Source organism: Phocoena sinus, chromosome 3 (assembly GCF_008692025.1).
Source record: "Phocoena sinus isolate mPhoSin1 chromosome 3, mPhoSin1.pri, whole genome shotgun sequence".
NCBI classification, from domain to species: Eukaryota; Metazoa; Chordata; class Mammalia; order Artiodactyla; family Phocoenidae; genus Phocoena; species Phocoena sinus.
In genome coordinates this window covers 12,755,594-12,771,379 of record NC_045765.1, presented here as the reverse complement: position 1 = coordinate 12,771,379, position 15,786 = coordinate 12,755,594, and the positions used below count along the sequence as shown (strand labels likewise).

Sequence of the window (15,786 nt, the reverse complement as noted above, 5' to 3'; positions counted from 1 at the left end):
CCACTTCCCTTAGGACCGAAGCACAAAGGGAGACAGATGTCAATTACATGGCCCTTATTGTCATAGAGAAAGAAAAAAATGCCATGGCTCGTGTTGGGTTGGGGATGAGGACAAAGAAGATCTGCAGCAGGAGGAAGGTGGGGGGTGCCCACAAACAAGGCCCTGATACTCCAGAAAGATCTCAAGTTACAGGAGGATCCCCAGCTGGGATCCCAGGCACACAGAAATGTGGGCGGAGGGTCCCAACGCTGCAGGGAAGGAGGGGCAGGTGCCCAGACAGAGCACATTCTATTTTCCTGGAAGGTTTATCACATCTGCCACCCAAAGGTGGCCCCAAACCACAGAAGGAATTAGGAGAGAGGATGAGAAGAGAGACTTACCGCAGCATAAGGGCTGCAAGTGTCTCCACTCCATCATCCGTGAGCCCCGGGGGTCCTGCAGGGGGACGGATGCACAGTAAACTCAAGGCAGCCTGTGTGTGCCCGGTGTGCATGCGGGCCTTCCAAGCCTGCTCTCTAGGCAGAACAGAGAGCTCGGGGCAAACAGAAGCTCAGGGCAAAGAAGGGACTTGTCTGAGGACAAGGTGGCGGAAAGGGCTGGCCTGCCTCCTCATTTAGGGAGCGGCATGCAAATCTACAAAGAGATGGACAGACACACACTCAGCTTATTCCAGGGTGGGCCCAGGGATCGGGATGGACCAGGTCCCAGTCTATGGGGTGCCGAGGCAGGCAGGGGTCAACCCAGAGGGTGGGTCTTAGGCAAAAACAGACCAGGTCTTGCAGAGAGCGGGCTAACTGTCTCTGAGCCAGCTGCAGAGGGGCAGGCCACTCACCAGGACATAAGCTTCCAGCTGCAACAGAGACAAACAGAGGCAGTGAGCAAACCCTCCCATAAGACCCGAGCCCTCCGTGCACGCTAAGTGTTCATCCCTCGGGACAGGCACAGTTTCTGTAATGGGTTTAATGGTGTCCCCCTCCTCCCAAAATTCACATGTTGATGTCCTCACGCTCAGTGTCTCAGAATGTGACTGTATTTGGAGATAAGTCTTGATAGTGGTGATGAGCTAAAATAAGGTCCCTAGCATAGGTCCCAGTCCAATAGGACTGGTGTGATAAGAAGGGGAAATTTGGACACAGATGCACATAGAGGGAAGACAATATGAAGACACAGAGAGAAGATGGCCAGCTACAAGCCAAGGAGGGAGGCCTGGAACAAATCCCTCCTTCATGGTCCCTGGAAGGAACCAATTCTGCCCCCACCTTGATCTTAGACTTCTGACCTCCAGAACTGGGAAATAATACATTTCTGCCCTTTAAATCACTGAGCAAACTCATACAGTGGCCACTGGCAATGAGGGTGGCTGAGCCCCATCCAGGACCTCTGTGTTCCTGGCTCCCCATCACAGCCCTGCCCTCCTCTCCAGACTCCCACACGCCCCAACCAAGGACAGCTCCTCCAGGCAGCCCTCCCATGTTGCAGCTGGGTTGTTTTTTCAAGGGATCATGCCAGGTTCCTCGAAGGTCTGGAATGCACGCTTTCATCCCTGAACCCCCAGCACCTGCCTGGAGCCTGGCTTCTAGCTCCATCAATGTCACACTGAACAGTCAACACTGACTCCGGTGAAGGTCAACTGCTTGCACAACTTGCCCCCTCTCCAGGGAAGGCTGTGGGCAGACGACCCCCTAAAACAACTGGGCACAGGGACTCAACACCATCCGCTCAGAAACATACACGTTTGGGACCTTCAAAACCTCCCTGGCCGTGGACCTCAGTATCCCACTCCTGGGGTCCAGCTGAGCCTAAGGAAGGACACACCAGTGAAAAAGAAGGTTTGAGCATAAAAACAATCGTGGCAGCATTTCTGACAATGACCGAAACCTGGAAACAAGCAAATGTCCACCAGGAGGGGGCAGCTGGGTATGAAGCCTTCCTTTGGCAGAAGGACCTCAGGCACTGAGGTGAGTTTGCAAGGCTGTGTCAAAAACGTGGGCAAGTGCATTCAAAGATCTAATGAAAAAAGTAACGTGGAAACTCGGGCTGGTGAAAGTTAAGAGAAAGCTGCGTGTACCCAATGGAACTGTGCTTCTAGGCTGGGGCCCACTGGAGAATTTTGCAGGATTATTTTCCAGCCCCCTGGGGTGGGGTCTGGGTCTGCTCTGCCCAGTCACGTGCCCCAAGTGTTAGAACGGCGCCTGGCATGCAGTAACCACCGTACACGTGACCCCTCAGGGATCCCTCAACTGAAGTCACCCCAGACTGCATTCCCATCTTTGCTCTGGATATGTACAGTTTACTTAAATCTCTTCCTTTACGATCTCTTTCCTTCTGAAAGTGCCTCTTTGCAGCCGAATGCCAACTAATAAATACAGAAGAAGCAACAGAGTTGGAAAAATCACCACTTTGTAAGCATCATAGCAAGTTTTGATTCATGTAATTCTGAACTCATCTGTGGAGGCTAGAACTAGCGGGTGATCATGGTGACTGGTAACAGGGTGTCCACACAGTCTCAAGTGTCCCCCACAGATTACTTACGGATTACAAAGGGGAAACAGTGACTTTGGCGGGGAGAAACCAGGCAGACTCTATCTGAACTACCGTCAGGTACCTCAGGATACGACACGCTGGGGAGGACCAGCACGGCTCCTGGGGATCCTCCCCCATGACGCACAACTTGAACCTGATCGCAGAGAACAAGCCAGCAGACCAGCCCACTGGGGAACACCATTCAAAACAACTGCCTGGAGTCTCCAAAAACGTCAGTGCCGTGAAACACAGGCAAAGGCTGAGGAGCTGATTCAGAGTAAAGGATGCGAGAGACATGACGATTGAATTCGACACGTCGTCAGAGACTAGGTCCTGGACCAGCAAAGAAACATGCTATAAAGGACATTATTGGAACAATATGGACTCTGGATTAGATAATATTATTGTACCGATGTCAAAATTCCCAAATGTAATGATTGTACTTTCGTTGTTTGAAAGAATGTTCTTGTTCTTTAAAGGATACAGGAGGTGTTCGGGGACAAAGAGATGTGATATCTGCAAATTATTCTCAAATGATATATCATTAAAATAATTTTAAAACTATGTATGTACATATACATATATACATACAATACATGTATATGTATATACACACACTGAAAGCACATAAATATAATAAAATGTTTTGTAATTGGTGAATCTAGATACGTGGTTCTCAAAGTGGGTTTCCCAGAGCAGCAGCAGAAACCAGGGACTTGTGAGAAATACAGATCCTTGGGGCCCATCCAGGAAGCTGCTGAATCAAAAATTCTGGGGAGGGCTTCCCTGGTGGCGCAGTGGTTGAGAGTCCGCCTGTCGATGCAGGGGACACGGGTTCGTGACCCGATCCTGGAAGATCCCACATGCCGCGGAGCGGCTGCGCCCGTGAGACACGGCCGCTGAGCCTGCGTGTCTGGAGCCTGTGCTCCGCAACGGGAGGGGCCACAACAGTGAGAGGCCCGCGTATCGCAAAAAAAAAAAAAAAATTCTGGCGAGGGCCCAATAACTTGTATGTGAACAAGCCCTCCAGGTGGTTCTGCTGCACACTCCAGTTTGAGAACCTCTGTTCCTGATCAGAGCTTGGCCAACTATGACCCTTGGGCTAAATCCGTCCCTCTGGCTGTTTGTGTAAATAAAGCTTTATTGGCACCCAGGCACACCCATTCATTCACGTGCTGTCTGTAGCTGAGTCCATTCAAGTTATGACAGAATCCCTCTGACTGGCAGACCCGAACGTACTTACTACCTGGCCCTTTACAGGAAGTTTGCCCACCCCTGGGCTCCATGAAGGGCTTATGGGAAGTTCTCTGTGACTTTCTTCCAAATAAGTTATTGAAGTTATTTCCAAATAAAGATTAAGAGAAAATCAATGCCTTTTTTATGTGAGTGTATTTACTTTGAAGGAGAAACGGTGGGTTTTAAGTGGCAATTATATTTTCTTTCTAATAAACGTTAAACAAATGCAGGGCTATTAAGATTTTAAATGATGTGCCACGGCCCCGACCCCGCACAGAGGGGTACTGGCCACTGCGGGGACCACTGGTACCCCTTGCGGAGGAAGCATGCCCACAAGCGCTCTTGTCACACAGAACTTCCCCTGGGTCCCCCAAGGGACGTGGAGCCCCAGGAAGAAACCGAGAATGGAGGTAGAAATTGGAAGAGGCGGGGGAAAGGCCAGTTGTGGATGGTGGCCCTGGCCAGGCCGAACCCAGGTGGGTATGTTCCGGGCCCACGGTTTTAGAAGCCAATCTCACCTTCTCGCTGATGGGCCTCAGGTCTGGAGTGACAGTGAAGATGCTGATGAGCACTGGAAGAAAGGACATAGGCGTTTGGCAGCTCCAGGCCATGGCTGGCCCTCCCCGCCCTGGCGCGCACCGGCCACCCACCTCGGTGTTGGGGCCTGTACACCGGCTTGTCGGTCTGGATGAACACAGAGGCTCCCCGGCTGTCCACAGTCACTGAAGTCTGGTTGTGGAAGAAGGGGCCCTCCTCTGCCCACCAACCACGGCCCCACACCTTCAGGAGGGCCTGGCCCCAGAGGCCCGTGGGCACCTGCAGGCAGAGCACAGAGCTTTGGGCAGGGCGTGTCACCCTGGAAGGTACCCAGGTATTGTGAAAGCAGCATGGAGATCTAGGACAGGGGAGCACACCCGGGGGCAATTGTGCACCCAGGGGACACTCAGCAGTTTCTGGAGATTTTTGGGGTGTCACAGCTTCGGGGAGCAGGCGCTACTGGGCATCTGGTGGGTGGAGACCAGGGATGCTGTTCAAGACCCTGTGAAGCACAGGACAGCGGTCAGCAGCGCTGAGAATGAGAAACACTGGTGTAGCTTGACAAGACAGAGCCTTCTCCTCTCCTGACACTGCAAGCTTGCAAAGATATTCTCATCCCTGTAGAGCTACAAGAATTATCTCCCATCTTACCCAAATGCAGTCATAGCTGGTAAGCTGGGAGGTATGGAGACCCTAGTCCCTTCATATACATATATACATGTATGCATATGTATGTATGTTTTCATATTTCATATATGTATATAGTGCATGAGCCTCTGTGCTTTGTCTCACTGTAAACACTGCACACACATTATACAATCCCATTTATATGAAATGTCCACAATAGGCAAATCCATAGAGACAGAAAGCAGATTATTGGGTACCAGGAGCTGGAGGGAGTTGGGGAATGGGGAGTGACAGCTAACGGGGATGGGGTTTCCTTCCTGGGTAATGAAAGTGTTCTGGAACTAGATGGGGGTGGTGGTTGCAATGTGAATGTTCTAAATGCCACTGAACTGTCCACTTTAAAATGGTGAAAGTGGTAAAAAAAAAAAAAAAAAAAAGAGGGTTTTTTTGGCCACCTAGATGGATTAAAAAAATACCCACTGCAGTCTTAAGGATTCACCCTGGAGTTCAAATCCTTCTATGGCAAAATTTCCAACATTTAGGGAATGGAAACTACCCTATATAATTCCCTCATTTTTTCCTTTTTAAGCGATGAGCCGAATACCCATGCATGTGAGTCATAGCCTACAGAAACTCCTTTTGTGACTAAAGCAAACAAAAGTCACGACTCTGGATGTGACCATGTGCCATGAATGCGATGCTCGTGGCCAACCCTGGGTGCCTGGCGGGTGGACATTACGTGTCATCAGTTCACACTGGGAGCTACAGCACCACCTGTTCCTAAGACCATCCAAATGCGGGGGTGTTCTTCTCCCAGTTGTTTGTCAGCATCCACCTGTGTGATTGCTCAAGGGGTGAAAAAGTCTTCATCACCATCACAGCAAGCAACCATGCTAAGTATCCTGGTGAATTATCTGACCGGTCCTCACACCAGTGTGCCCATTTTATGGATGAGGTCGGGGCATGCCAGGACCTTCTCCATCCTTCCAGCACCTGTCTCTGGCTGCCTCTCTTGTCTGCTCTGAACAGCATCAGAGGGACCCTGCCTGCCTGCCTGCCCACCTGCCACCCTCGGGATGGGGCGTCTCAGGACTCTGGGGTCCCTCCTAACTGCAGTTAACCTTGAGAACCTTTAGGACGAACTTGAGGATAATCCCCTTACTTTGACCCCCAAATCTTTACCTGCTTTTGTTTCTGGAAACCACTCAGCACCAGCCAAAGACCTCCATGCAAGGAGGAAAAAACCCCAGGCCACCCAGGGGAGCAGGCATGGACAGGTAGGAAGTAGCTGGTGGGCCGGGGGGGGGGGGGGGGGGGGGGGGGGAGGGGAGGGGGGCTGTGTGCCAGCGGGGGGTCGTGGGTGCTGGGACCAAGAAGCTGCCCCTGAGAACAGAAAGGATCAGATGTGACCTTTGGGGACATGAAGTGACCCGCCCCGGGTCTTGAAAGCTGCAGAGCTGCCGTTTCCAATCAAATCTCAGCTCAAAGTGGCATTCCTACTGGTCCTGCACCTGCCAGCCCTCAGAGGTCTTGCCGGAAGGTTCTGGACTGAGCTGACCCCCATCCCCACCCCTGACCTCAGTGATCCACATTTGCTCCTTTAGCATCAGTGACAGCCAAGGACTCGGGGGGCCGAGATCCAAGCAAGGGAGGCGGCCAGGCAAAGTTAGTGTAGCTGGCAGCTGAGTACAAAGGTGGGGGGCTTGGGGCCCAGCTAAAGCAAGAGGCTGGCTGTCCTCTGGGGAAGGCTGTGTGGAGGGGCCAGTCCTACGGCAGGCTGATCCACCGCCCTGATGAACGCCCAGCTCCCCACCCCTCCAGGCAGGAGAGGCCCCTGGGGCTCTGGGTGTGGGTCCCAGATTACCGGACTCCACCAAACATACCCGAGAGAGAAGCCACCAGACTCACTAGACCCTGAGTTTCCGACACATTGCTGTGCAGATGGGTGATCAGGACTATAAAGGCATGGCACACAGTAGACACCCATGGTTAGTGGCGGCAGGTATCACGATTCCACTCCTAAATGGAAACCATCCAAAGCACAGGGATTCAGGTGAAGGCTGATTCCACAGATTGGAAATCTCCCTCCCACTATTCATGGGAGCTGCTGGCTGGCTCCACTCCAGGCCACTGGCTGCCTCTTTTGGCCTCTTTCCTGCCCCAGGGCTTTTGCACTGGTGGTTCCCTCTGCCTGGAATGCCCTGCCCCCAGATTCCTGCATGTCGGTTCCTCCTGGTTTCAGCTCAGAGGGACCCTGCTGCCATATAAAATGTGACTCTACCCCCCACTCCTCAGCATTCTCTTTCTCTGACACATTTTAAAATAAAATGTTAGAATTTGATTAACATTTAGTGTCCTAAAATAGGACACATGCTACTATCTGAGGTGATCATGTTTATGTAGTTGAGGGTTTACTATCTGACCCACCCCTTTGCCCATCACCAATAAGGCTGGTGGCTGAGAGCAGGGAATGTGGCCAACTTCCTGCTTGAAACTGAATAGACGCTTAAGACATTTGTTACACAGATGCACGGGTTAAGTCTAAAAAATCAGAATAAAACAAATATCACGAGGTTTTAGGTACGCTTTCTTGAAAGTTCCATCAAGGGCCTCTTACCGGCATCCTCGCTGCTGCACAGATGAGAAGGACGAGGAGAGGCACAGACCGGGCAGAGCCTGCCCGTGGCAGTCAGTGGCAACACTAGGTCCCCACAACACGGGTTTCCAAACCCTGTACCCGGAAGCACTCAGGTCCCCAAGGCAGGCACGGCTGGGGAGTGGGTGGGGTAGTGGGCAGGGGAGTCCTACACCCACAAGAGCAGCTTCTCTCTTGTCTGAGGCCCACACCATGGTTCCACAGAGCAGAGTTTCTTAACTCAACTTCGGCACTACTGACGTTTAGGGCTGAATCATCCTCTGCCGTGACGGGGACGGGGGCGTCCTGTCCCTGTAGAGTGTTGAGCAGCATCCCTGACCTCCACCCACTAGATGGCAGTAGCACCCTCACCCCCAGCTACCATAACCAGAAATATCTCCAGACACTGCCATTGTCCCCCGGTGGGGGAGGGGAGCATCCTTCCCCATCCCCCAAGTTGAGAAAGGCTCATCCAGAGCTCTTCTAAATGCTAAGGATCCCAAGACCCTTCTGAAAGTCTCCAGTCCAGGGATCCCCGGCCCTTCTCCCAAAGTTATATGGCCCTTTACTGGTTTCTTATACAAATCCACAGCATCTAGCCTGTGAAGAGTGCCTTCTTATGTGCGGTGACTAGGGACAGAGCATAATCTTAACCCCGCTGGGGCAGCCCTGGTTTCTTCCTTTCTTCTTTTTTCTTTCTGGTAAGTAATATGCTTTAGTAAAAGTACTTCTCTAAATAAAATATACGAGGCTTTCTTTTTTCCTAAGTAGTTCATCTATCAGTGGACAGGGCAGCCCTGCATTCTATTCACAAGAAAGCAGATCTGCTCACAGGAAGCTGGCAAGGGCGGCTCTAGCCTATTTATCCAGGGTTTTCCAAATGTTGACATCTGGGGCTGGCTCATTCTCTGCGGAGGGGCTGTCCTGTGTATTATAGGACTTGAGCAGCATCCTTGGTCTTTACCCACTAGAAGCCAGTAGCAACCTCCATCCCTGCCCCCCAAGCTGTGACAACCATAACTGTCTCCAGACCCTGCAAACCTCACCCCCGGGAGAGAACTCTAGAGAAAGAATTCTAACATGGACAAGAGGGCAGGAAGACCACTGCCCCACAGCAATGAGACACTAATGATGCATCCCATCCCATGGAAGAGGAACCGCCCCGGACTTGGTTCTAATCACTGGGAGAGAGCACATTACAATTTGGAAAGATTCTCTACTTAGCCCATCCTTTCAGGGACTCCTTTGAGCATCTGGTAAGCGTTAAGGACTAGCTAACCCAGAAAAAGCCGACAATTTCAGGGCTTATGACTGCCTTGAAATCCAAGGACTCCAGTTAAAAAACCCATGTCAGAGAATGACCTACCTGTAGTTTGGTATGTAAAATAATTTTAAAATAATAATATTCAATGCCAACAAGGCTGAGGGCAATTTGGTCTCTAATGTATAGCTGGTGGTGCCATGCACGTGCACTGCTGTGTCTTCCAAGACAAAACAGGACACAGCAAGAGCCTTGGATCCTAATTTGGTAGTTCTTTCAGGCTGTTCAGTCTAAGGCAGGCATCCAGTACGTTAACAGCTTTACGCACAAAGATGCTCTCAACTTTTGGATTACATTATCAAAACCCTGAAAACAAGAAAGAAATCTAACTATGTACAAGCGATGTGTGTGTGAGGGGGAGGTGTTAGTAAATTAGTATATAAAAGAGATGCAGTGGAATGTTATTTACAATAGGATGCAATTATAGAGACTTGGAAACAGGGAAGTATGTTTACGCAACGTGTGAAGAGAAAATGGCATGAAAGACCACAATATACCCTTTAACTGCAACTATGAAAGAAAATGTCTTTATGTGGACAAGGATTTATGGGAAACATGAAAAAGTGAAAAGTATGAGGAATGGGATTATGGGTGAGCTTTCTCCTTTTGTAAATTGTTTTTCCTTCATTATTCTTTTTTTTTTTTTTTACATCACCATTAAGGATTCTTTTCACAACACAACTTCTCTTGTTCCATTCCAGTTCAATTCTTTATTTCCAAGGTAGGGTTTCTGATTTTAAAAATTCATAGCTTACCTTGAGTTTGATCGTCCCTTTATCTAAAAAATGAAAATAAAAACAGTTAAATCAGGAGCTGTGTTTTCCTGCCTCCTTGAGCTGCAACCTTACAAACAGGGGCTTTCTCAACCCAGAGGGATTTTCTGTGGACAAACACACACCCTGGGTCATGCTGGTCTGGCCTGGGCTGGGATCGGCGGAAGTGAGAGGTTTCCTCCAAGCTGGAGAGTACTGAAGACCGGAGGGCATGGACAAAGCCGAGCTATTCAGGGGAAGGTTGGCCAGCCTGCATACTTTATTCACTTCACCCCTGGCCCCTGCCCAAGGTAAGCTGTGAGGGGAGCAAAGAGAAAACTCCACGGGAGAGGAACAAGGAGAAAGGTGGAGAGAAAAAAGAGAAGCCTGAGGTCTCCAGTGGACCTCACTCCAATGGGTCTAACTAGTCTTCCATCTACCTCTCTCTTCCACCCAAACTGAGTCATCTGTCGTCTGACACTTCTCCAGGCTCTTTGGCCTCCAGGACTTAATTAGGCATCTACTGTTTCTGCCTCCCAGTGTCCATTTCCTGCTAGCAGAAGCCCGATTTTCTTGCAGGAGCCCACCTACCCAACTCCTAATTCTTAAGGTTTAGTGGGTTCTGCCCATCTTCCCTGGGGCTCTGTGCAGATCTACATAGGCCTTCCTCCTAGACACGGTGATTGGTTCAGAGTTGAGCACATGTCCTAAAATGGGCCAATCAGCATGGGCCGTCCACCTGGTCACAGGACTTGGTTCAGAGTTGAGCACATGACCCACATGGGCCAATCAGCATAGGCCTTCCCTCTGCTCACGGGGATTGGCTCAGGATTGAGCACATGACCCAACATGAGCCAATCAAGAGTTAATCCTGGGACTTTGCCCAAAGGTCCTGTAACTGCCAGTCCCTCCCTGCTTTGGAGAGACACAGGCACATCCAGAAGTGGAGCTGGGAGACTGGGCCAGTGATGCCAGGGGACTTTTCCAGTTATAAGAGCCCATAAACTCTCTGTTGCTGAAGCCAACCTGATTTGGGTTTCAGGACTGGCCAGTGGAGTCGGGACTGCCTGCACTTCTCCTGCCTACCCGAGTCTCCCTCTCCCAGGGGACAGAGGCTGCCTTGTCGGCAGGCCCTAAGGCAGCGCCTGGTCTCCACACTTAGTCCAAGAGGCCAACGCTGCTGCTGTTGTCTGCATTTTACGAAGGAGAGCCAGGGAGAGGCTGGCCGAGGGCCTGAGCTCAACTCAGTGGCAGGCTGGCTGTGAGCCCAGCTCCAGGTCTAACACCACAGGGGTGCTAGAAGCTCAACAAAGGATCTGAAAAGGTCACAAGATTCCCTCTGGGCCCCCTTCCCACGTCTAGCCAAAACTGGCACGAAAGGGTGCCTAAATCTATCCAGATCTGCACTCACTGAACCTGAGGTGCTGAGGAACAAGGAACTCTGATTTCCCAGACTGGGCAGGTGGCTTCCCCTGCTGGGCCTTACTCTCTCCATCTGTAAAGTGAGGAGAATGCAACCTGTCCTCCTACTCCTGCCAGGGTTCTGGAGGTGAAGTGGGAAGGAAGCAAAGCAATGCCGATACTGCCTGAGCCCTAAAGACCACTTTGCAAAGGGAGGGGAAGGCCTGGTCAGGCACCCCAGGGACCTACCCAGGATGGCTCCCTGGCTCTGCGCCACTGCCTCGCCCTGGGCCACCAGCTGAGCCTGGACCATGACTTCCCTCGGGGAGTTAAAGATGGTCACACTGATGACTTCCTCCACTCCTGAGCGGAAGACGGAGGGTGCAGCGATCAAATAGCCCCTGCAGAAGAGGAGAACCGCAGTGAAGGCCAAAGGTCCTGACTCATCCCTAGCCTCACTGTCACCTGGCTGAATCAGGGTGCACCCTAGGTGGACTCCCACCTATGCCTGACCACACTCCACTGGCACTGTCACTTTATGTGTCCGTGTCCCCTACCAACCTGTGAGCTCCTTGAGGCTTGTTCACCTCTGAAGTACCCCCCACCCCGAGTAAGTAAGAATCTGGCTTCTCTGGATCTACCCGGAACCACACCCCCTTCGATCTCGGCATTATGGCCTCTGGACTTTTTTCCGCAGCTCCTTCTGCCACAGGACCTTTGCACATGCCACACCCACAAACTAAAATACTCTCCCCTGTAGACTGAGTTACTGGTAGGATCCCACTTCATCCTCAAAGCCACCCATGAGACGTGCTAACATCTCCCATTTACAGAGTCAGAAATTAAGCCCCAGAGAAGCCAATTCATGTGCCCGAGTCAGTGAGAGATTAGGCTACAAACCCAGGCAGCCAGACTCTGGACCCCAGTGGAAAGAAGCAAGGAACTACCTGCAGCATTAATTTTAAGAATAAGACCCTAAAAACAAACTAAATGGCCTGAAACAGGAAAAGCACTGTGAACAATGGAGTCAAAACAGCTCTTTCTTTCTCAAAAGACTCAGCTTGACCGGGAAGACATTTCTGGAAGAGAGGTGTTATTATCCTGTTTTCCAGACGGGAAGGCCTGACCTTGCAGAAGGAGAAGGAACGTGCACCAGATCACCCAGCCAGGCAGGAGAGGGCCCTGGGGTCCCCTTATGGCACCGGACCTGGAGGCCTAGGTCCTCCCCACCTGAGCTCCTGCTTCCCCGTTATTTTGCAGCCTTAGGTAGAAGATCACAAAGGCTCATCCGTAACCACGTGACCCACTCACAGGGCAATGGCAAGTGCCAGGAGCCTGGCAGCAAAGGCAGCACAATTCCAACGCTGCAGAACTACAGGCTTCAGAAGGAAAGAGGAGAGAGGGAAGACACTGGGCAAACAGTGAGATCAGGAGAGGTTTTTTTATTTCTCAACATCCTCTCTGGGACAACCCCAGGTCCACATACAAAGAGATGAATTTAGACCCTTACCACACACCATACACGAAGAGGACCTTCGAGACATGCCATGTACTATATGACTCCAGCACTGATGAGAGTGTGCAAAGACCCTAGTTTCGTAGGTGCACTGCCCAGCAGTGGCTGGACCCAGTAACCCTGGGGTCCGATGTTCTGTCTGACTCCAGCACCGACAAGCGCCTGCAATGACAGGGCTCCTCTGCAGTGTCAGGCCTTGGCCCTGCACAGAGCATACATTGATCCTGGGTATGTGACTGCACCAGCCGGAGCATGCAATGACCCTGGGTTTCATGGATGTTCTGTCCGGATCCAGCACTGACCACAGTGTGTACTGACCCTGCGTCCTATATGTTCTGTCCCACTCCAGCATCAAACACAGCATTCAGTGACCCTGGGACAGACATGTACTACCTCAAGCATGGGAAGACCTTTGCTTCATGTGTGATGTGCACCATCCAGCTCCAGCACTGACCAGAGGGTGCAATGACCCTGGGGTCACCTCTGCAGCGTCTGGCCTCAGCAGTGCACAGAGCACGCAATGATCCTGGGTACGTAACTGTACTGTCTGGAGCACACAATCACCCCCACGTACGTGATGTGTACTATCTTTAACACCGACCTGCACGGGCAATGACCCTGGGTTCCTGTGTGTCCTGCCCCACTGCAGCACGGGAATACGGCCACCTTCAGGACAGAAACTTTCTGCCCAGCTCCCAGATGACCCACAGGGCCTCCCACATAGCACCTGCTGAGTGTGGAAGAGTACTGGGGGAAATACACAATCCATGTGTTCACTTTCCTTGGGCACTTCTAAAGCCCTTATCCAGATCTGAGTTAGGGTCTTCACTCACAGGCCCAGAGAACCTGATGGAATCAAATTAACTCTCCCTGCGACTCAGGAATTACAGCTGTTGGAGGGCTCGCCAGCCAATCACTGTCTACCTGATACACCCCTGCCATCTGGGCTGACACTGGCTTCTCATCCTTTGGTCTTGGAAGGTCCCATCCGGGGAAGGGTGGTATTTGGTAAAGTGTAGACAGTATTGGTCTCATAACAGTGTGCAAATCCATGGGGCTTTCTGGCATCAGGCATTCCTCACACTACAATCAAATGGATCATAGAAGTGGGTATCCGGGGCTATTCCTAAAACGGGATCCTTCGGGCTGATAAGCCATGGCTCTGGCTTAGAGGTCAGCTAATCTGGACCCCTGGGTTGGTCACTGTGTGTCTCCCAGCACGGAAGTTCCGTTTGACCCAACAGTAGGTAAGATCCCAGGGCAATTTTAGTCAGAGGCAAACACTCCTGAGAACTGTTTAAAACCCTGCAACACAGGAACTCTGAATTTGGTCCTTATAAGGCGGGGTCTCTCATGGAAGGCAGGGTCATGCTTCGTGCTGGGGACTGTCCTGTGCATGGCAGGATGTGTAGCAGCATCCCTGGCCTCCACCCAGTAGATTCCAGCCGCATGGCCTCCCCCTAGATGTGACAACCAAAAATGCCTCCGGACATTGCTGAATGACCCCAGGGAGACAAAAATCGCCCCTTGGCTGAAAACTGCTCTCCTGAGGGATGCCAGCTTTGAAAGCATCAGGTCAAAAGTTTGCTGGGTTCCAATTTCACAAGGCCCAGGGGAGGTAAATCCCATGATTCCAACTGCAGCACGGTGTCTTACTTTTCAAACTTGTAATCCAAAGGAGCAGCACGGGAGGTGCCTCCGCTCACCTCGTCTCACTGCTGACCTGTTTTCTGGGAACTCCTATACAAGGGCTGCTTGAACAAGGCTCAGAAAGGCCGGTCTGCACTAAACGGCTGAGCTTGAGCCGCTGCAGGCAGGCCCCCTCCCAGCCCACAACCCCGCAGGGCTCACCCAAACTTGGCAGGTCTGCGAATAGTCCCTGTGAAGCCAACTCATGGGAAATTCTCCTTAGCAGCTAGTTAATTCACCTCCTCACTGTTTCAACTCACCAGAAGCTCTGTAAGCAAACTTCAAGAAAAATGTGGAAGCAAAATAAACACTTCCTCCGCCCCACCCCCCCCCCACGCCCTCCCAAGGAAAACGGAACGAACGGCAGGTCTCTCCTTCCATTTCTCAGCCAAGACACGCACCTCTTACCTTCAAGCCACGGACAACTGGAAATCGCCACCCAAGAAGACAGCCCTGGTCACACCAAGGGAGCGAGGTGGGATGGGGGGAGGGCCTCACCGCCTTAGCTCTGAGGAGTCCTTGTACCCCCACGGGGCCACTTCTGAAGCCTCAGGCTACCCTCTTCCCAGTCCGACTCGTGGCGGCTAGGGGGTCAAGATTCTAGGTCCCGCCCAGCCCGGAGGCTGTGTGGCCTTGGACAGGTCGCTGCGTCTCTGAACCAGACCCCGCGACCCCCACCCCGAGAAGGCGGCCAGCCTCCTCCGTCGCCCGGGGCTACTCACGGGGCCTGGGACTGCGCAGCGCGCACGCCGTCCCGCGGCGACAGCAGCAGCAGCAGGAGCCGGAGCAGCGGCCAGAGCAGGGCGACCCACATTTTCCGGCTCCACGGGGCTGCCGCGCCCGGGTAGGGGGCCCTTTGTTCGCAGCCCCCGCGCAGTGCGCCCGGCGCCATGCGCCCAACTCCGCGCCCGGCTAGGCTGGGGCAGCGGGGGACCAGCCCCCTCCCCGGACCCGCCTTGTCCCCGGGCCCGCCCCCACCCGGACCCGCCCCGCTCACCCCCTCCCGGCCTCCCGCCCCGCCCACTCTCCGGACCTCGTCCCGCCCCCTCCCCCCGCTCCCTTCCCGGGACTCATCCCCCCCCTCAAAACCGACTCTCCCCCAATATCTCCTGGGACCCGCCCCGCCCTCAGCCCGGACGCACCCCCAGACCTGACCCATTCCCTTCCCCTTCGTCGGACCCGACCCATCCCACTCTTCGCCCCCCGCAACCCGGCCCCGCATCCTCTCCGGACCCGCCCCCGCCCTGGACTGCCCCCTTCCAAGCTCCTTGCCTGGCGGCCTCCCCGCCGCCCCCACCCCGCGGACCAGCCCGGCCCCGCCCCGCCCCGCCCCACGCGGGGGCCGCTCGGTCTCCGCGCCGCCTTCACCCCGCACCTTGTAGGCACCCCCCACCTGCCCCAGCCTGGACCCGGCGACCTGTGCAGTGCACGCGCAAGAGGAGCTGAGCCCTTTGGGGAAACGGAGGCTGGCCCAAGGGATGAAACTTCAGACACGCAGCTTCCCCCAGGCGCCTGACTGCCGCTCCTCGCTTCTTCCCTCTCCCCACCT

At 53.0% G+C, this 15,786-nt stretch overlaps 1 protein-coding gene across 3 annotated transcripts in view; it reads right to left on the bottom strand.

The window, feature by feature from the left end:
- CPAMD8 (C3 and PZP like alpha-2-macroglobulin domain containing 8) overlaps positions 1–15,135 on the bottom strand; it is a 98,806-nt gene extending 83,671 nt beyond the window's left edge. For all 3 annotated transcript variants that reach the window (XR_004349427.1, XM_032629015.1, XM_032629014.1), the window contains exons 1-7: positions 14,960–15,135; positions 11,282–11,433; positions 9,635–9,657; positions 4,410–4,575; positions 4,278–4,330; positions 833–850; positions 381–435 (exon numbers count right to left, since the gene is read on the bottom strand). Coding sequence is in view for 2 of the 3 variants with exons in the window: in XM_032629015.1 (XP_032484906.1) it covers positions 381–435; positions 833–850; positions 4,278–4,330; positions 4,410–4,575; positions 9,635–9,657; positions 11,282–11,433; positions 14,960–15,129 (637 nt within the window). In the remaining variant the exon portion in view is untranslated. The remainder of the gene's footprint in view (positions 1–380; positions 436–832; positions 851–4,277; positions 4,331–4,409; positions 4,576–9,634; positions 9,658–11,281; positions 11,434–14,959) is intronic.
- Positions 15,136–15,786: the final 651 nt, after the last annotated feature.